General features: G+C 33.9%; 3 protein-coding genes across 3 annotated transcripts; 2 read left to right on the forward strand and 1 right to left on the reverse strand.

Moving 5' to 3' along the window:
• Positions 1-161: 161 nt before the first annotated feature.
• LOC148607230 (uncharacterized) lies at positions 162-5,242 on the forward strand. Its single transcript, XM_088546444.1, has 5 exons — positions 162-457; positions 1,957-2,027; positions 2,204-2,306; positions 4,048-4,184; positions 4,636-5,242. The coding sequence occupies exons 1-5, from the start codon at positions 334-336 to the stop codon at positions 4,771-4,773; spliced, it is 573 nt and encodes a 190-aa protein (XP_088402570.1). The 5' UTR covers positions 162-333; the 3' UTR covers positions 4,774-5,242.
• A 1,105-nt stretch (positions 5,243-6,347) lies between these two features.
• Positions 6,348-11,347, forward strand: LOC148607231 (uncharacterized). The gene is made up of 5 exons (XM_088546445.1): positions 6,348-7,990; positions 8,311-8,381; positions 9,010-9,115; positions 9,637-9,764; positions 11,148-11,347. The coding sequence occupies exons 1-5, from the start codon at positions 7,858-7,860 to the stop codon at positions 11,292-11,294; spliced, it is 585 nt and encodes a 194-aa protein (XP_088402571.1). The 5' UTR covers positions 6,348-7,857; the 3' UTR covers positions 11,295-11,347.
• Positions 11,348-18,929: 7,582 nt separating this feature from the next.
• Positions 18,930-21,409, reverse strand: LOC148607232 (uncharacterized). Its single transcript, XM_088546615.1, has 2 exons — positions 20,646-21,409; positions 18,930-19,331 (listed from the first exon to the last, which is right to left on the reverse strand). The coding sequence occupies exons 1-2, from the start codon at positions 21,307-21,309 to the stop codon at positions 18,943-18,945; spliced, it is 1,053 nt and encodes a 350-aa protein (XP_088402741.1). The 5' UTR covers positions 21,310-21,409; the 3' UTR covers positions 18,930-18,942.
• Between the last annotated feature and the right edge of the window lie 737 nt (positions 21,410-22,146).

A 22,146-nucleotide genomic window follows, 5' to 3' on the forward strand; every position in this document is an offset into this window, starting at 1 on the left:
CAAGGCATTCCAGATGCATGTTATTATTGCTGTATGAGGCAAAAACAGAGCTATTATCGATGTTGTAGTCTTGATAGAAACATGTTTTATTGATGGAGACACAAAAGATGATTGATTTGCGCAAAATACTTAAATACTTCATAAAATTGCCATTAACAACAATATGCACCGTATTTAAGCAAGTTTAAGTGACAAACTTTACTGCATCTTTTTGAGGATTTTGATACATACTATTACTGCACTATTATTGCATTTAGGTGTTGCAGAACAAAATTGTGTTAACATTTCTATTGTTATATTGAAACGTGGGAAGAACAACATCCTTTCCCTGCAATGGATTGTTTATTGCTTCATGCTTTTATTGTTCTGTTATTGAATCGTATCAGTGAAACATGCAGATGTGTTGTTTCCCCGGGAACAAACCACTTGCAAACTAATATCTGCAACTCTCAAATAAGTAAGTCTTTTTTTTTAGATGTGACTTATTTCAATCTTTGAAGTTAAGCAAGTTAAATACTTTCTATCCTACAAAACGGAAGTAATAAAATCTTATTTACTAATAAACAGTTCTGTGTGCCTCCTTCAGCAGGTTCAAAACTTTTAAGAGTGAGTTAAAGAATGGAATCAGCTAAGAAGAGGAACATTACTGCTTCAGAAAAGCAGCGAAAATGCATTATTCACTAGTACATGCGCATCCCGAAACATAATATTCAAATTCATGGCAAATTTATTATACCTGCAATGTTCAGCATTTGTCCATAAGTCTTTCGTATTCAGTAAACTATACCAAACGGTCTTTAATTACAATATGAAAGTGATTGTTTTAAATATATATAGTCAAGAGACCTTAAAATACCAGTACGGATAACATCTGCTATAATTTTTTTTTCATTGATAATGTGCTGAATCTTAGTCTGTAACAAAACTTGTACACGATTTACGATTTAACGGATGTCTGACATTGTTAAGTAAAGTATCTGAATGAGGTAAAATTTAAAGTGGGAAAAGGGAAAAGGGCATGAGGCACGGTATCACGGAGTTGTTTGGGGGTGGGGGGAGGGGGGTTGGGGTTGGAGGTCATTACATCTTACATGTAAAAGGCATTAATGATAAAAATTAACAATTTAATAAATGATATTAGTCAAAATTTATTTCGTAACATGCATAAGTCGTTTTATTGAGTATGGGATTTGTTGAAAACAAAATTGTAATATTAAAGGGAAATAGGGAATAGGCCGAAAGAAAGGAATCCAACAATGGCGGATTGGGAATTAGCCTATGAAGAAAGGGGAGAGTTGGAAGTTAATCCTGTATTGAAGCTTTGTAACAAATCCTTTTCCACGACATCGTATATTGTATAATTGCATTAATATTGTACTTTACACTTTTTTGTAGTGAATTAAAATATGACATTCATTTCTATTCTGCTTTTTTGTCGCATTGGAAATCGTTTTGATTGCATTCTAATCCTACTTCAATTTTATTTCAATGGAGATTGTTCTCCCAGTTTAATCAGTCGTGAAGTGATAAGACTACAGGATTACCTAAGAAATGCGTAATTTTGATAAGTCGAAAAATATTGCTAAAACTCTTTACAACGTCAGTGCTTGTCACAAGTATGACAGCTGTATTTAAAGTTGGGAAACCCATTGAATTATTAAATACAGAATTATTTAGAATTACATGTATTAAAAAACTCCAAGAATGTTTCATTACAGCTCAAAATATAAAATGCTTGTTTTTTTCTCCCTCTACTTTCCTCCTCATTCTTTTTTATTTGTTCTTAAATCACTGATTTATCATAGTGAGGATGCATTTGACAAAACAAAACCAACAAAAAACAAAAACAAAAAACAAAAAAAAAAAACCAACAAAAAAACCCAAAAAAAAATAAGTTAATAAGTGAACCGTTGTTCGAAGTCTTTAAAACAACGTTAAAAAATCAATTCTATTCAGGTTTCATTGGAAATGTGGTGGAAGCAGTTCGTTGGGGTCATACCAGTGTCAAGATTAAAAAGAATATCAAGGTAGGTCCAGAGAGTACTTAGTATGGTGCATTTGATAACCAAATAAAAAATGAATAAAAAGACACACTGTGCTTCAATGTGAATTTTTTTTAATTATTCACTTTGAGTTTTCCAGTTTTTAACTTTGTTTTCCTTTTCAAATAAAAATTACTCTACTGATAAAGTTTTGATTTCAGGGCAATTATAAGAAAGGAGAAACCATCTTTAACATATCGCCCGGTTGGAATAAAACTTCATGTTTTCCTACATTTCGTCAGACAGAAGAATATCTGTTTACAGGTAACAAGTTGGTGGAATGAAAAGTCAGATTTATAATTGCGCTTTGATTTGCCTAAAACTCGTTTTCTTGAGAATTGTATTTTGCTTTGATAATCCTACCTCGAGTTTTGAGATAGGTAATGTACCGTGCAGCAAGTTCAAAATGATAAATGTAACCCTTTTATATATCGGTTACCCCTGGACGTATTTTATAACTGTAGCTTAGACATGCATGTTATTATTAACAAATTACTTAAATCATTATAAGATTCGACCATTTATAATGAAGCGCAAACCAAAAACCACAAAAGCAAACGAACAAAACAATGCATCATGGTAAGGCCATATTATGAAGCAATGAAGCAATAAAACAAATGAAATGACACTACACTTCACTATTTTCTTTTGTTACTTGAAAAGTTTGAAGGCATGAAACAAACAGTAAGTGGTTTTCAGAAAAATCAATATTCATGATATAGACGAATGCATAAGACATGATAGATACATGTACAGCGTTTGTTATCAAGGGCACAAGTATAATGTCAAGTTCTGAGGAGATGTCGATTTTTTTTTTTTTTTTTTTGGTTTGATATATATTGACAACCTATGCACTTCAGGCTAAACTGAAGCATTTTAAAAACTTAGCAACATAGACAAAATGTACATTTATTACCTGTTGAAGTACTTTACGGTTTCTTCATTAGAGTCCCTGATATCTTTGTGCATATAACTGAAGGTTAGTTTTCACAATAGTTGTACATTTTACTTTGAAATTACATTTAGATCTGTGGTTGGTTAATAATTGTTTTAATAATGACCCTTCATATGTCTAAAGCATGTGATCATAGCCAGAGGAATGCCCCAAAACGTAGCCGAGGGCCATGCAAGACTCAGAAGACCGAGAACAGGGCCATTAAAAATATTTTTACATGTAATTGATACTACATTAGTATAATAATTTTGTTTTGCACTTGTCATGTCTTGTTGAAAAAAAAAATATAATATTGTGTTACTGGACATTGAGGCGAAAATTTAGTAGTTTCTTCATTAACGTTTGAGCAGTTTTTATTTAAATATCATCTAAAATTGAAGGAAAATGTTGTTTTTTTTCCAAAAGACCTTCTTTTATTACAATTTAAATGTAACGGAGTATAGTTTCCTTTTTTTACAGTCCGATACTTTTATATCAGTATACTATTGCTTGATTCAAAAAACGCCAAAAGAATCTACGACAAATTTACATTTCACGCGTTGTAGTCTTCTACCAGCGACTTTCGTCTAAAGGGACTTTAGATTTGCTTTCTGTATCCACCCGTCTTATCCGGCAAATCAGATTTCAGCACTTTTTTGTCATGCTTGCAGACAAACATTTGCTATTTGGTACATTGCTTAACCATGACAATATACAGATCAAGTTCGAAGTTTGTTCCTGTCTGTTGTTTCATGAGTTGTGGTTCCTGGATGATGATTAATTCAGCCTCTGTTTCCTGCACCTTCTCGTGAACAAATTATGCATGAATTTCACGTTCTGTTCTTTTCAACAGATTTTTCTTTAGGAAGGAAACTATGCACAAAAATGAATTGTCATGCAATAGTCTCAGAATTCTTGTTCTTTTGGAGTCAACTAATCGATATCATGTACTCCTTTAACATTCAGTAATTATACGGAAGTTTGGAACACAAAACAACTGTACAAGGGTGGAGGCACATTACAAACTTCTAATGAAAATTCTAATATGTTCTTTGTTTTCTATCAATGTAGCGGGGTCAGCACAATATGGCGTTGGAAGTTGCGATTTGGTGATGAAAACTTCAAGTCTAACACAACAGCAGATCAAATTTTTAAATGGAATTCATGGTAGAAAGAGATTCATGTACACGAGAAATTGCGGATGCAAGGTAAAAAAAAAGAGCAACAGATAATTGAAATATTGGCTGTCTGACTTGTGTATAACTTGCAGTGATTTTGTTTTTGGCGTTCTAACTTATATACAGTAGAAGTATTTCTTGACAATTCAACCAATTAAATCACATGCAGGAAATGAAAGGTATAACTTCAGAAATATATACTAACTGATACATCCAAATACATATCACTAACTGATACATCCAAATACATATCACTAACTGATACATACAAATACATATTAATACCAGTAATGAATACTAAAATCTGTGTCTGACTTTTTTTTAATACACTTCAAGACAAAATACCTTAACTGTTTATGCAACAAAATGCAAATGGACAGTACATTCACAACCAGTTTTGTCGACATTGCATGAGTTTATATTTCACAAGAAAAACAAACTCAATCCGTTGTTTGAAAAACCACTTATACATACATTTCAGATTACATCACTGCATTCTACTTCAAAAGACACATGTGTACTACCGTCTGACTTTCAAAAGCGACACTGTCTTTACAACAAAGGAATATGCCTACGTGGTAGAAACAAATGTGTGTGGCGTTCTTTTTCAAGCTGCTAATGATAAAGGGAATAATAATGACGTTTTGAAAGGGCAACATTTAAAATCCATTCGTACCAATAAATAAGATTATTGCTCAAGCTAACATTCACTTGCGTAGCACTGTCTATATCAATCTCCTACATGTAGGTAAGAATTCATCCGTCTGTATTGATTGGTTTCTCTTTACATTTGTATATGTTCCTCCATCCGTTTGGCCCTTAATATATCAATTTATGAAAATTGATAAATCAACCTAATTATGATTAACCTGAAAGAATTACATACTAACAAATCTTGGATCTTGAAATCGCTTACAGTTTTTAGTGTTGACTTATTAATCTTTTATTATCAAACGTGTTTCTAATATGGCGTCCTATTGGTGCCACATAATATATTACCCGATATACACGTATATATATATAAGATCTATTTGTCATTTGTCAGATTGAAATAGAAATAAATCATGATAGTGTACGGATAATGGTAATGCGTTGTATATGTGGTGTTGTATTATCATTTACACACAGGTTAGTCTTTATATTCGTATTTTATGCCTTGAGAACGTCCGGAATAAAAAAAATCAGATAGATCAGCCCCAACCAATGCTTAAATGAGTACATTAAAGTACCTACATATGTAACAGGATTATCGTTTAGATATTGAATAGGCCTTTCGCTAGCTTCACTTCTTTAACTCAAACAGTAATAAACCTTTAAGGCCTTCGATTTAGTTTGTACCAGTTAACAATTTTTAAATGCACCCAAAAATTTCCATTACGCAGTTGATTCGTCTATTTTCGTGCATGTACATTTATACATTTTTTAAAGTAGAGCAAACATTCTTAAACATGCTCAGACTTGGTTCACTTAAGATGTTTAATGGTCATCATCACAATATCATTGCCCGATATGAAATTCACACATGCAATGTGACAGGTAGCGGGACAAAACATGTTTACAGGTACGGAGCACCTGACGGCAATTACAGTTTTAAGGAGTTTGTACACAGGCAAAATTATTTCACATGATTTTCACACGAATTTCACTTGATTTTTACCTGAATTGAGCAAATAAACTAAGTGACAGAGCTCATGTGAAATTCGGGTGAATGGAGCCTTCACGAGAAATTCACACAATGAAATTCGTGTTTAGTGATTTTCACATGAAAATCATGTTAATTTCATGTGAATTTCACATGTATTTCATGTGAACCTCGATTAACATGAATTTCACGTGAAAAATATTTGCCTGTGTATTGCAGGTGCTTAGGTTTTTTTATGTGGTCTTGTTTGTCGTATCATCAGATTTACATTGTAATCTTTTTTTTTATGTTGTATTTATTTTGTATGTGGATCGTAGTTGTGTTATCCTGTTCTTTGTTTTTAGTTTTTGTCATGACTTTGGATTCTGATGCCTCTGAATTGTCCGTCAGTTTTCATTGTGTTCGAAATACAGATATGTTTAATTCATTAATTACATGTAAAATATCTTTTTATCAGAGGAATAAACTCGTGTTTTTTTTAAAGTAGTTAACCTGTTAACCTAGTTCCCTTAAACAGAAGCTATTTGTTTTAGATTTTTTTATACTCATCACAGCATGATTGGGATTATGAAACAATATATCATATCTACATTTCAAGTTGGTCATTTTAAATGTGCAATGTTCATATGACATAAAGATATTTTTGCACTTGATTTTTGGTTCGGACTGACTTCAGAGAGAAGAAGTACCATTACCTTTAAGATTCCAAGCATTTGTGTAATGTGTAACTATGGAAGACTTCGAATTAATCTAATGTCAATTATCGAGTCATGGCGAGAGATCAAATAAGTCAGTTGTGTAGGGACATTAGGACAAGGTTATAGCCTTAAAAATATAATCTATTGTTATCATATATTTTTTTTTATCAAACATAGTTATGTGCATGTATGTATTATGATTATGATAGTTCATAGTAATGACGTCACATATTGTTTGAGTTGATCAGTAGTAATAGGATAATTAATTAGTTATCGTGAATAATCGAAATTTTATCAAGAGAGCCGAAGAACGCCTATGATTATTCTATTTAGTATATAGATTTTTTACATTTTTCGTTGCTATTTTCAGCATAAATTTTAAATTTTCTGAACGGCGGATGGATATTCGTGTTATGACGCTGGATGGGAGAAAGTCCGAGAGTAAAATCACAAAATTTATTTCACAATGTGAATTATCATTTTGTTTACATTTGGGAACATTCGGTAAATCACTGCTATCTATATAATGACGGAATTTAATCAAAATGACATCGATGCTATGTGGCGCCCTTTTTTCCCCACTCATAATGTTTTTAATTCTGCAACATGTACATGTGTACGATAGAACTTTGTCATTTATCCGACTTAGATTCCGTTTTTTTTTTTTAAATTTTAAACAAAGGGAAGTAACTCTGCAACCCGATAGACTGGTTCGCTGTCCAATTTGACCAATGGATAGCTGTAGACTTCAAAGTCAAAAGATTGATTTATTGGACTCGGTTCGATACTTTGATACTTTTATATAACTTATTTCAAACCATTTAGATACTTACCGAAGTAAAAAATAGGTTGTTTTAAGGAAAAACTGTTTACTGTCTTTCGTGTGTTGGAGGCTAACGCTCCTTTGATAAACTTGATAAAATGGCTTGCATTCAGTAAATATGAAAAAGACTGTTTGACTCCAATGATCAGACAGTGTATCAATGCAGTATTCATTTACGTAGGTTCAACCTTGAAAAGTAAATTCTTCTTTAGTATTGAATATATATACTGAATTTATATCGGTGAGGCGAATGCCCTTTATTCGTTTTTAACACCGTATGTTGCTTATTACTACATCAGCACATTAGGAGTACACATTTTTAGACCATTAAGGCAATAAAATAAATCTGATTAACACAAATTAACTATAAAATAATGGAAACAAAATACAAAAAAAAATATAGAAAAATATGTAACAGTAATGTAATGTTCTTTTACTTCCCATTTAAAAAATTAAGCTCATTATTGTTCGTCTTAAAGATTTTAATGAGGATGACTACTTTTACCCGCGAACGCTTATTCTGATGGTTCGTTCAAAGCGATGGCTTGTAAAATGGATACAGTTGTCTTCGGGTTAATATTGTTGGAGATAATAAAAGCAAATTATGCTTGTGTCTGTGTTGTGACCCCAGGGACGAACCACATACAAACAGATTTGTGCAATGCAGAATTAAGTGAGTAATAAAGTTTATTCAGAATCTGATTGAATTGTGTCCCTTTTGTCGTGAAATTTAATCATATTTTAGTCTTCAGCTGCTGTTAAATTTGTTACAAAATGTCAGGGGCAGATCCAGACATTTTGACGAAGAGGGGTGCCAGCCGGGGTTTCTCAGAAAAAGGGTGTGCTACGACAGAATTTGCCATTTTTTGTCAGATTTACATATAAAAGTGACAAATTTTCCAATAAAAAGGAGGGATATCAAAAAACAGTATTAAAGGATATACTGTTCCTATTATTAAAAGGTACATTTGAATTTATAAATTCTCTTTTAAGGTTATATTGGTATAGTTATTGATGCTGTACCGTCAAGATTTACCAGTGTTCGAGTCATTAAAAATATTAAGGTAATTTATTTTTAACCTTAAATATTGAAATTTTCAATATTGTGAAGCGTAACATTAACACCTAAGATTTACTAGATACTATTTGTTTTGCTTGTTACTTTGTGTGTTTTGAGTTAACAGTAAGTGTTTAAGTACCATTCTGTGTAAAAATCAGGCAATGAATGGCACATTATAATTCTAAACTTTTGCCTTTTTTGCCTTAAATATATTCAATACATCTAGGAAACAACTGAGAAGCTATTAAAATTTATTCTGAAGCTTATGTGATGTAAATATTTTTTGACTACTTATATAAAAAAAAGCACTTCAAATAAATCTGACCAATCAATATCTTAAAAAGGCAAATTTTACAACCACTTTAATGGTTATTTCTGGTGGTTATCAGGTATAATTAATTGATTAATTAAATCTCTGTTTTTTTTCCTTCATGTGCCACAATTTATATACATTTTGCCCGACTCTTAGACGGAGCAGTACTTAAATATAGTCACTATCTTGTGAGCATGTTGTTTCACTTGTGTTATAATATATAGATCATAAAAAAATGTACAAGAAAATATTCAGTTTGTCCTAAATAATATCTTAAAATTCATCATTCGATTGTAATGCAATGAAAATGACTTCCTAGGGCCCTTACAAACCAGGCCAGATAATACCTAACATATCCCCTGGATGGGTTGGTACATCTTGCTATCCATGGTTGCGGCCATCAGAGGAAGAATATCTATTTACAGGTAGCTTACATGTAACTATACATATTAAAAATCTTAACTACTAATACTTTTCAAGTAGATATACATGTAGCTATATTAAAGGGCTTAATGTTTCGATCAAATCAATTTGTTACAGAAACTGTCTGCTTCTCCTGTTTTTTTTTAGTTAACTGTTTTATGTTTGGTTTATGATGTTCCACAATAGACCCTTTTGTGCTAACGTTGGGGTAGTCGATGAGCATGTGGTAATATCTCAATGTAAATTAAAAAAAAAATTGGCTGCATTTAGCGGTTTACATGTACTCCACTGTGTTAAATGGATATGGTTGTCACTTTGACACATTCCCCGTTTCCGCTTCATTTCTAAATGATAAATATACGCAAATACTAAATTTAATATCCCCCCATCGATTTTGGTTTTAAATCTTATATTAATATATTGCAGGCAACTTTGATTAACGGTAGTACATGTGCTTATCGGTTATACATGTGCTCAATTTTTATCACGATTGACAACGAATTTGATGAAATTTTATTTTCAGCTGCTTCAGCAGAATCAGGTGTTGGCGAATGTGATTTGGTGACAAATATGTCCGACCTCACACAAGAACAGTTGGTTTATCTCATGTTCTGTAAACGACGACGATACATAAACAACTGTCACTGTCAGGTGAGTAACCGGAAGTTCCCCATTCGGGATATGAACGTGGTTGCTCTTTAGATATTCTGAACAAATTCATTTATCAAGTTAATCTAGCAGTTTAAATTAACAATATTGGGTAGTCCTAGTCGCCAGTCGAAATCATAACTTGAAGAACGGTAGGAAAAAAAGCACTTATGTAGCTGTCTTTGTAAAAATCATGCAAAATCTGAAAAATGTGATACACCCCAAAAAAGGCTACATATTTTTATTTTTGTAATTAAGTTGTTTTATGGGTCTATATTATGAAATGTGAAATTATTCATTGAAATCTGTCTGCTCTTAGGAGTTAATCAACATTGAAAAACCAATAGATTCTATTGTATTAGAGTGTCATTTACAGAGTTATCTCCCTTACTTTCGAATTCTACAGTGCATTTTATACAATTTTTATCTCCTATGAGCACGGGTTGTATGAAAAACCAAATGTTAATTTCTTTTTACTAAAGCATTTTAAACAAAATATCCAAAAAAAAAGATGATTCTCAGCTGGAGTGCTACATATAAGCCAAAACCTCCTAAAACAATCAAAGAAAACCGTGATAATTTGAACAGAAATTTACCGTCTCGGTGGTCTCAGGTTAGCGTGAGTTCTTGGTTTGAGTGCGGGGGGGGGGGGGGGTCGAGGGCTCGATCACCAACCAACCGAGCCACTCCAAAGACGTTAAAATTGAAAGTCACTGCTATTCCGCCGAGCACGCGATAATTAAATAAGGGGATAGAGTGACGATTGACACAAGTAATGTGTCCGGATGGGGTGGCATACCTACATGTGGGCTGTTGCTATTGTGAGCTAGCACAATACAGATATGGCTCAGCGTTTCAAACTACAACAAAGCAGGGTATGTTCGAATGGACATTCGTTCTAGTTAAGAAATGCATAAAAAGATTTTAAACTTAATCAATTAAGCAAAATACGCAAATAGTAATTAAAATAAGAAAAATCATGAATTAATGAACAATTAAATGCCTAGGTGGTACAACCATGCATGCTGTGTCGTTTTTATTCTACTCCAGATTATTTTTGATGCTATGTATATAGCATACAACCTATCAAATATTACATAGTATTTTGTATTAATACTCAAAATCGTCATTTATTATTTTGTCTTATCAGTACAATGTGTGTATATAACCGCCTAATAAGTTGTTACAATACTGTATATAGGACGGACTTTTCAACACACCTTGTTTATCTTTTAATTTATTCAGAACGTTTTTTTTTATGCTGCAACTTACAGTTTAGAATTCAATGTTAAAAATTATCGTTACATTCCAAAATTTATTCAATTTGAACGCAATATTTCAGTTTACGTGTATTTCTTAATTTAGCACGGATTTTGTTTCTTTCAGATAATTGACAATCCATCAAAAGCTTCAAGTTACACATGCGTTACACCGGTCTATTACGAACAGAAAAGTTATCTTAACAAATATGGGATGTGCCTCCAGAGTAAAGGGCGTTGTGGGTGGTACACCACGGGAAACCATGGATCATAACCTAATCAAAATTAATATGTCAAACATTAACGTCTTATTGTTCGAAGAAAATACATTATTCTAAATTTAAGCGAAAACATTTTGTTACTCAGCCATGTGCAGTTTAATTTCCGAAACTTTCTAAACCAGAAACATTTAGACGTCCTAAAGGTGTTCGGATAAGACAGGTTTTAGTGTATACCTCAGCTCACAGTGGTGGATCCAAGAAGAGGGGGGTGTGTAGTCACCCTTCTTCTTTTATTTTTATTGGAAAATTTGTCATTTTCATGTGTAAATTGACAAAAAATGGTAAATAATGCCCTAACGCCCCCTTTTTTCTGACGAACCCCGACTGGTAACTCTCCTTTACAAAGTGTCTGGGTCCGCCCCTGACTCATTTTGTTTTTCGTTTCTTTTTTTTTTTTTTTTTGCTTTAACTTAAAATATCTTTTTAACGTCGTGATTTTTCTTCAATATTTTATTGCAACATTGTATGAATAATTTGAACCAGATAATAGACAACGCAACTAATTCTGCCTCAGGCAAAATTTACATTTCTGCAAATTTCAAGAAGTTTAAGATTTATTGTCGATATACACTTTCAATGATAGCTACAACAGAAGGATAATATTGTAATAAAACAATTAGAATATTATGCATAAACAAGACTTGGCATGTTTGCCCTTAGTCAAGTCCTTAACTTGAGAACATTTGAATCTAACTGAGTTAATCATTTCGTAGGATATAAATAAAATTTAAGATTGTATTGTAGAGATAGATTATAACAAGTATTGAAATTTATTTTCTCGGGGGTACAAAATAACAAAAACAAAATTCTCCCATATTTCAAAGACAAATCCATACAAATTATTTCATATTCCTGTACTTTACCTATTGCATCCAAAATTTTCAATTATGAAATGCTATTGCACGACCTCGAGATTGAGAACTTAAAGGCTAAACCACCTGACTATTCTTGCAAAAATTCTCCATTCAAATATGGCCCTTCCGGTCACGTCACTACGGGAGATTTAACCATCATCGAAAACGAATCTCCTTTTCTAAAGGTCCCAAGTACGTGAACCACGCTCCATAAATTGGAATTATAACGTTAAAGATCTTATGAATGCCTTCGAGGACTACGCAAGAAAATAGATAAAACAAGAACAAGAAGACATTGATTCTCTGTCAGAGTGGTTAAAGGCCGTGAGGTCTTTAATTTTGAAACAAATACAAGTTTTAAGTAGATCAATGAGTGCCAAAGCTACATCAGTTTTCAAAGACCCCGATGTAGCAAAAACATTGTCTACTATACATGACAAATATGTTGTCGTAACAGCAGACAAAGCCCAAAACAACATTGTTTTTGTCTGCAAAACGTTTTACATCAAATGTTTATTATCAGAGGTAGACGTAGAAAATAATAGCAGTGATAAGACCTATACTGCTACCACACTCTCCAAAAGAAGAGATCGTGGAAAACCATAAATCTGTGCTATCCTCTTTTGGTCTCTCTACCAAGGACGATGATTGTGATTTACCGTCTATGTACTGGATTCCTAAACTCCACAAAAATCCATACAAACAACGTTTCATAGCTGGATCTGCAAAATGTACCACTAAACCTCTTTCAAAACTTTTAACTTCTATACTCAAAACTGTCAAAGAGGGTCTGCAGTCCTACCACAACACTTGTTACTCCCGTAGTGGTATTAATTCAATGTGGATCCTGAAAAATTCGATAGATCTTTTGAAGACAATCAGTTCAAGACTATTATCTGAATATAATAGCATCAAAACATATGATTTTTCAACACTGTATACTTCTATTCCCCATACTCAGTTAAAATCCCGACTTAAAAACATTATACATAGTTGTTTTTCCAAAAAGATGGTAGACCTAGATACAAATATATAGTTCTTGGTAGAGATTTTTTATACTTTGTAAGAAATAATTCCAAATCATCTTCCAAATATACAGAGGAAGATCTTTACAAAATGCTTGAATTTTTAATCGACAACATATTTGTCCAGTGTGCTGGACATGTTTTTCAACAAACGGTCGGCATTCCAATTAGAACAAATTGTGCTCCTTTACTTGCTGACCTATTCCTTCACTCTTATGAGGCTGACTTTAAAGCTGATCTAATTCGAAAGAAAGAATATCGTTTGGCTAGATCCTTTAATCTCAGTTTGGAGTGTTCATATCACAATTCATACGTTATGCCAGAGCTTGCCGAAACTACGCAGACTTTTTGTATCTCGCTAGAACTTTAATAAATAGGCTTCCGAAACAGGGTTATGTTGCTACAAGATTGAAGTCATCACTACAGAAGTTTTATGGTCGTAATGGTGTATCCATCTGCACCATGAAAACTGATTCATTCAACGGGTCATGGTTTTCCTTTCCTCATTTGTCTACCCTGGAATTGACTTTTTATGAGCAACTCGGCGGGTGTTTCTAGAAAAGCAGCGGACGCTTACCCTACCGGTGCTCCCAGTTTTTAGTGGAGTCCGAGTTGCTCATTTGGTTCTGTTACTTTGTATGATTTTTGTTACTTATGTTCTTTGTTGTGTATGTCTGTTTTCCATGTCTGGTCGTTGTCCCTGGATTGCATTCTTTTGATTACCGCTATGATCTTGGTTCCCTTGATTACTCTTGCAAAAAATGAAGGACAGTAAATACTGCAGAGTGAATTACAATATATTCAAAAGCAGTAGTAAAACACAAAAATTAAGTTCTTTTTGAAAAGTTTTCAAATGACAAGTAATTTTGTACGAATGTACTTCCTTTGTTAGAAAAATAATGTTTTGTGTACTTTGGCCCACTTTAAAACGAATTCATATTAGATTTTTTTTTCTTTTTTCTGTCTTCTATTAAGGATATGAACAAACCAAATCTGATCTGAACGTCCAATCTGGTCCATTTATCTGTATTTAATATAGCGCGGGTATAACAAGGGGCTCCCAGGAGCCTGAATTGCTCACCTGGTTAAATGATTGTCTTTCAAGGGGAATAACTCTAACAAGGATTGTCCGGCAATGTTGACTCATAGAAGAATTTGGTAGGACTAATCATAAGGATCATTTCATCCATTGAAAGTTTTCGAGTTATATTAATATTTGCTTAAAACTGCTAAAACATAAGAGCAATAACGCTAGCAGGGAGTCGTCCGCCAACTTTGATCCACTGCAGACTTTTGTAGTCTTTATCATAAGGATAAGTTCAGCAATTTCAAACTTGTATTTATCTATTATAGTTTTTAAGATATTGGCTGAAAACTGTAGAAAAGCACCGTCAGTTTTTCACCTTTCAAGGGTATTAACTCTAACAAGGAGTCGTCTGACAGCTGTGATTCCTGAAGACTTTTGTAGGCCTTATAATAAGGATCATTTTGGCAATAAAATAAGTTGGCTAAATTTAACGGTTTTGGAGATATATGACAAAAAACTTCTGACTGACCCCTTTGTCCTATTTTTATAAACGGAGACCAAACCTGTTTCCATGGATCGAAAATACCAATATTAGATCTATGTAACAAACCCTTAGGAATATTCATCAAGTTTGGTTCTTATTGGTCAAGTAATGTCAGAGGAGAAGAGTTTTGTAAGAAATAACATTGAAAATTGCAAAAAAAGAAAAACGTCGTATAATGGTAAAAACTCCAACAAGACATAACTGATTAAAACGAAAATGTTTTATCACATATAGATCTCATCACGATTATTTATTTTAACCACGCCAGAGTTTGACTAAACCGAACGGTTTTGGAGATTCATGCGAACAATTTCAGTCTTACCCCTATGTTTTAATCTCAGTAACAGCGGACATGTTTTTCGAGGGATAAAAAATCCCCACATCAGTTGTATGCATTATATCCCGAGGAACATTCATTCCAAGTTTTCTTGCAATTGTTCAGGTACCGAGAAGAGAGTTTTGAAAAGTTATTAACTTCGACGACAAAGTGAGCTAAAAAGTTGCTGTGTATATGAACAATATTGCCATTCCTTCTACTGTAATAATCACTTAAGTGTTAAAATGTAAGTCTTCCTATGTATGAGTTTACATGTTATTTCCTTTAGATTCTGATTTTAATATCTTCCTGTATTTACACCGGAATGCCTTTACACCTTGCTGCCTTTAGGTTCTCTAAATCCACTAGTGCCTGCACCTAACCGCTTTCAGATTCTCAGATTCCCTTTTATCAACTCCTCGTCGCCATCAGATTATTTTAATTTCCCTCGTGTTTACACTTTGTTTCCTTAAGGTTTTCTGATTTCCCCAGTGCCAACACCTTGATGCCTTTAAATGTCTGTGATTCCCTTAGTGGCTACATCTTGCTGTCTTTAGGTTCGCTGATTCCCCTACTGCCTACACCTTGCTGCTCTTATGTTCTCTGATTCCTCTAGTGCTTACACTTTGTTTCCTTTAGATATCTGATTTCCCTAGTGCCAATACCTTGATGCCTTTAAATTTCTGTGATTCCCTTACAGGCTACATCTTGCTGCCTTTAGGTTCGGTGATTCGGCTACACCTTACTGCTTCCAGGTACTCATAATCCCTTTTATCTTCACCTCTGTCCTCTCCCCTTCATATTCCTTTATTTCCCTTGTGCTTACACTTTGTTGCTTTTAGATTTTTTGATTCCCCTAGTGCCTACACCTTGTAACTTTTGGGTTCTCCGATTCCTAAAGGTGTTTTTATATTCCTGTGATTTTACCTGTGTCTTCCAGCCGCTAGTGTTTTTTGACTTCGAATTCCTGTGATTTATCTTGTGTCGACACTTTGCTGCCTTCGAATTCCTGTGATTTATCTTGTGTCGACACTTTGCTGCCTTCGAATTCCTGTGATTTATCTTGTGTCGACACTTTGCTGCCTTCGAATTCCTGTGATTTATCTTGTGTCGACACTTTGCTGCCTTCGAATTCCTGTGATTTATCTTGTGTCGACACTTTGCTGCCTTCGAATTCCTGTGATTTATCTTGTGTCGACACTTTGCTGCCTTCAAATTTCTGTGATTTTTTAGTAGCTACACTTTGCTGCTTTCAAATCCTGTATACAAACACTGGCACATGAGCTACTTAAAGAAATTATTGTCATATTTAATAAAATGATGCTTTGATAAAGTTATCTCTCAATTCCTTTATTGTAATATGGCAATGCGTTTTTCGGTGTTTAAAGACGGAATAAATGCATGGATTACGTTGTCCTGAATTGTTTTGGACATTATTTATGTTTGATTTCTTTATTTTTACTAATCACAGTTCATAACTAATGAAAGATCGCCTAAAACATTATCTGTTGAATTTAATGATACTTATAAATATCTTGATGTTTGCCGTAAATAATCCTAACTTCAAAAATTATGTTAAAGATATCTACCCAAAAGACTTTAAGTTGACCAACAATTATAATTATCGTACACCTTTTCTTAATTTATATATTACACTAGAAAAAGACAGCTTTCATATTTAAATTTATGACGAAACAGAGATTTAATTTTGCCTTTTAATATTTACCATTCCTAGATGGTGATTTTCTTTACGCACTCTGCTGAGTTATTGGCCCTAGGTCAATATGGAAAACCTTACGCAATAATACTATATTCTTTCAAACAAGGTTGGGTGAATTTAGCAAGTGCCCTTAATACTTTTTGTCCAAAAGGATACGAATTTCAAATATTTGTTTTTATTTTTTAACGTTGTTTTCACAAATAGAGATACCTCGCCTATCTAGGTCGAAGGTTGATATTGCATATGAAATAGATTAAATATATCATAAAATATTTTAACTATACTTCAAGTGTGTTGCAAGTAGGAATGCAATATATGTCTAGAGGTGTGATATAGAGTATGCGGTTTTGGGTAAACAATTTAGGTTTTAAACAATACATTGTACCTTACAACGCATATAAAAATAACGTATATTTTGATTTAAATATAAATTTATGATATGTTTTTGTAAATGAAGATATAAAATTCAAATATGACTTTGAGTCTCTGTAATTTGTCAAATGCGTGACAAAAGATTATGACCCTCTAATGTTCCGTTTCGTCGCTTGCATCAACCTTCGTTCCTCGTCTCAGGTCGGATGTATCAATACATGTAAATTGATGACATTTTTTTCTTAAAGGACCATGGACTCTTTTTCCATGACTTTTGTGTTGTTTTCAAAGATTGCCTTTCATAAAACCCAAATATTTTGTTTATGTTTTAACAAAAGCCCGTTTCAATTTGTTTTCACAATAAACATTACACATTGATTTTGTACCATAAGTATATATAAGAAATAAATTACAGAAACTCCATTTTATCACTGTTTTACCACGGGCTGACCATTTATGTCACATCGTTTTACCCCCGAGCGATAGCGAGGTGCTAAATAACGACATATAAATGGCCAGCCCGTGGTAAAACAATGACAAAGTGGAGTTTCCGTGTTTTTTTCTATTCTAATGGACTAGTTTCTTCATATTTTTAATAGACGCAGCCCATGAGTTTGCCAGCCCGTGGTAAAACAATGACAAAGTGGAGTTTCCGTGTTTTTTTCTATTCTAATGGACTAGTTTCTTCATATTTTTAATAGACGCAGCCCATGAGTTTGCACGAAATGTTGGTCATGTGTTTATCATTTTTTACCATGGTCGTGGTGTCAAAAATTCTGCTGAATTAACTTATCTTATACTGAATGAAAAACATTTTTTAAAATTTATTCCAAGGATAAATGTATAATCTGTTTGTTTTCTATTTTACAGGATTCGAAATGTCAAAGTAAACCCTAGTGAGGCCGTAATTCTTCTTTTTTTCCCTATTTGCGGTTAAGACTTAAGACTGTTCCAGCCAGTTAGTATTTGTCGTTGTTCCTCTAGGCATCTTGTATGTTATCCATTATCCCCTTTTTGTAATTATATATGGAAGTGACGATTTATTTTGTCTACGATTTGTAAATTTATTTGAGGAAGACAAACGTAAAAACAATAGAATTTGACTTAAAGTAGAACGTCGCCATTCAACACAACACATGATGTGCCGATCCAAATCAGATTGATTGATTGTGTTTAACGTCTTAAGCCAGACATTTCATACATCCTAAGAAGAGAACCTTTGATAAATCGAGCAGACACTGCTTTGCATTAGTCCGACACGCTGAGCCGATTCTTTATTGTGCTAGCTCACAGAAGCAACAGCTCGCACGTAGGTATGTCACCATACATAGACACTTTAATCTGACTCCGTCGCCAGTCTATCCCCTTAAACATGTATTACAACGTGCTTGGTGAGTTCAAAAGGTGATGTACATGTATGTAAGAAGTGAAGGACACCATGTAAAACTACAAGGAACAGTACTCTCGAAAAGAGTAGTGACAAAACTTTCGAACTCATAAACATTTATCGGAAGGATAGATGGTAAATAAACTGGCAAAATGTAGGATAAACCGGACAAATTAAACTAGCCACAACGTTTCTAACTTGGTTAAAACCGCCGTGTACATGTAAAGCCCGGCACGCACTTTACCTTTTGTTGTATTGCGTTCGTAACGGCCTTTTCATTGTTTACGAAAACAATCAAAACATACCCCTGCTTAACTAAGAGGAGATGGGGTAGTGACGTTATACCGTATACGTATACGTGTATTAGTATACAACTAAAAAAAAAAGCTTATATATTTATTTGATTTTTACAATAGAAATTTGAGACCAGTTTTCAGTCTCTATCGATTTTAATTGATCTGGTCTAATCCAGACCTCGTCGTTGACGCTTAAATGATAAACAATAATTGATGATCCCGATTTCCAAAGTTCAGAACTGGAACTTGATGTCTGTCCAACGTCTGTACAAGAAAGTTCAATAGCGTTTTTCATTGTGCAAAAATACGGATATTGGTCTTTAGAAGCAATTGAAACAGCAATCAGATAAAGTCCTTCTTTCTCACAGACAAATTTCCCGGAACTTTTCATCGAGGTTGGATTTTTAACTCCAACGCTGTAATTGATATTGTCAAACTTTACACAGCTACCCGTCACAGAATTGGAAGTAGGAAAAGCCATCAAGGCAACTGTAAAATTAATTTGGGTTTTAGAATTATGACAAAATGAACTATTGGATATTTGCATGTACTTCAATATATTACAGTGGTTGATTGTATTTCTTGAAGACTAAAAGAGTAAAAGCTCTTAATTTGCAATCGAGTTATTTCAAGTCGGTTTGTAAACAAATACCGTCGTTTACTCGACGTATTTCGACGACGATTTAAGATCCTCCAAACATTGATCGGCATTATAGTCTATAGAAAGTGGCTTCTAATAACTGTCACAAAACATACAGTAACTTATCATTTCTACTGAAGTACAGATTAGTAAAGAGGTTGAACCAATACTTACTACTATATGGAAGAAAACTCCGAAACAGCGGCGACGTTGCAATGTAGGTCGCACTTAGCATAAGCGTTTGTTTTTTTGTTTGTTGGGGTTTAACGTCCGAGCAGCAATATTTCAGCTATATTCAGACGATGAACATGAAATTGATGATAAAATGAACATGAAATGATGATGGAGTGAAAAAGGGATAGGACACAAGGATAATGGGATCGACAAATTTTGATTGCCACTGGAAATAGGGAGAGGTGGGTAGGGTCGGGCAATTTAGCCTCCTGTGGCGGAGCCCTATGGTTCCTACTCCTAGAGAATACCACAGTAGGGTTCTTTAACGTGCGAGGAACGTGGCATCTTTCCCAACACGGTGCACCACTATGGTTTGCGGTCAGGTTTTCCGTATTATAGCCTGACAACCCCAGCATGTAACACGCCAGGGGTACCCCATTCCACCACTGGGGGCACACATCCCAGTTGCTCTGTAGGCAGAGCGCCCTAGCCCCTGGCTAGGGTTCTGAGCACTATTTAGTCGCCTTTTACGACAAGCTTAGCGCTGCTGCAGGCCTATTCTTTTAACACCCGGACCTGCACGGGGCCTTAGCCTAAGCGTAAAAAACGTCGCCGCTGTTTTGTAGTTTGATAACAAATCTCAGTAGTCCCAAACAGAATTGTAAATAAGTGTTTCAAACCAGTAACCCGTACGCTCACTTTAGTTATTCTTGTGCACAAGCTGTCATTAAATAAAATATAGGCCCAGTATACCTTTATTCAGCGTACAAATGTACAATAACCTTTTCAAATCTTATAAAGTTGTTTTTTGTTCTATCTGATTGTTTGTTTTTTGTTTTGTTTGTTTGTTTTTTTAAGGTAAATGTACGTGCATTTCATTAGTATTGTTTTCTTTTTAGGTACGTTGTGTCTTTTTCAAGTACGAATTTAATTGAAATTTTGTATAGCTAAAAAAAAACTTAAACATCACTTTATTATTGTATTCATACCCTGCTCAGCATAGGAATTCATACTCTGTGAAAGTTCTTCTAGACGCTTGATAGTACTGTTCAGAGTTGAGTTTGCAGCTAGTATCGTTTTCTCAACGTTGCTTAGCATTTTGTGCAAGGCTATAAAGTCTTGACCGCGTGCTTGTTCATTTGCTTTTAGAAACTGTAAACTTTGAGTATTTTCCTGAACTAATTTCTGAAGCGTGGCTAAATCGAAAACAGGCCGAAGAGTCCTGAGGTTTTGAAGTGCTGCTATGTCTTTGGTTGTTTTGTTCCTAAGCGAATCAAGTCCACTGTTTAGACGCTGGTTTTCGAGTTTTAGATTATGTGTTAAATTTTGAAGCTTAGCGTACTTTACCTCGAGTTCCTGATATTTATTTAACGGAACACAAGAGTTACATCCACCGGAAGTACTGGTCTGAGTAGCTGTCTGAATCCGGTTCTCTAACTCGCTAAACTTTTGCTTTAGTTGTGCCGTCAGGGACGCCATTGTCATGTCAACGTCATGCCGTAAACTGTCGGTCTCGCGTTGTAGCAGATGTTTTTCATTAACAAATTCACTGTGTGTTATGAATTGGTTATTAGTAGATGTCCAGTTGGATGGTTCGTTTAAAAGAAATCCGAAATTTGACGGTATTAAAAGGAGGAACAACGCGGAAAACATATCTTACACAAATGAGAAATTCCAAATGAATTTAAGTATGAGCTAGTATTTACAAATAGTTATCATACACAAAATTAGGTCTTATCACGTGTCATATAGCTTGTTGAAACAGTGATATACATTTATCTTTATGTTATGTATTGTACATAAATGTCAATTTACATGTACATATATGTACTAAGTGATATTTAGATTGAATATTTTTTATATCCTTTATGCACAGAAAACATACGGCGGTACCAACCCAAACAGTACCGAATTGGAGTAAAAGTCCCATTCAATGGGGGTATTAGTGATGGGGATGTAGTATATGGGCCAAGATATCCCTATGTGCTCCCGTTACTCATCAACGCCAATAAGAATTTCAGAAATCCAGTATAAAGCAACTTAATAACAGAAATAAAATTTGTAGCCATTTTATCGGTGTATCACATTTTACAGAATTTGCATGATACTTACAAAGAATGCTACTTAAGTATTTTCATCCTTATCCGTGATTGTAAAACATTATATTTTATGAAAATAATAATTGATTATTTCCATACCTGTAACATGTACATTTCATGTTCATTACGTTTTGGGCAACGGCAAATATAAATGAGGTACGGATCATGAGGAATTTGGAAATGTAGGAAGCATACCTCATAGGAGAGCTGTACATAAAAATACTTTCCATGATATTTAATGTAGCATTATAAAGCTAAAATACATTTAAAGGTAAAGATACAGTTTGAAAATGCTCCCTATTTATATTATTAATTAACTGTTGAAATATTCATTATTGTCCGTCTTATATAAACCAAGCCAAAACAGGAGGTTTGGACCTTAGTTTGATTT

The sequence above is a fragment of the Perna viridis genome, chromosome 9 (assembly GCF_037379345.1).
Source record: "Perna viridis isolate PV_CMFRI_1.1 ecotype Kerala chromosome 9, ASM3737934v1, whole genome shotgun sequence".
In the NCBI taxonomy this organism is placed as follows: domain Eukaryota; kingdom Metazoa; phylum Mollusca; class Bivalvia; order Mytilida; family Mytilidae; genus Perna; species Perna viridis.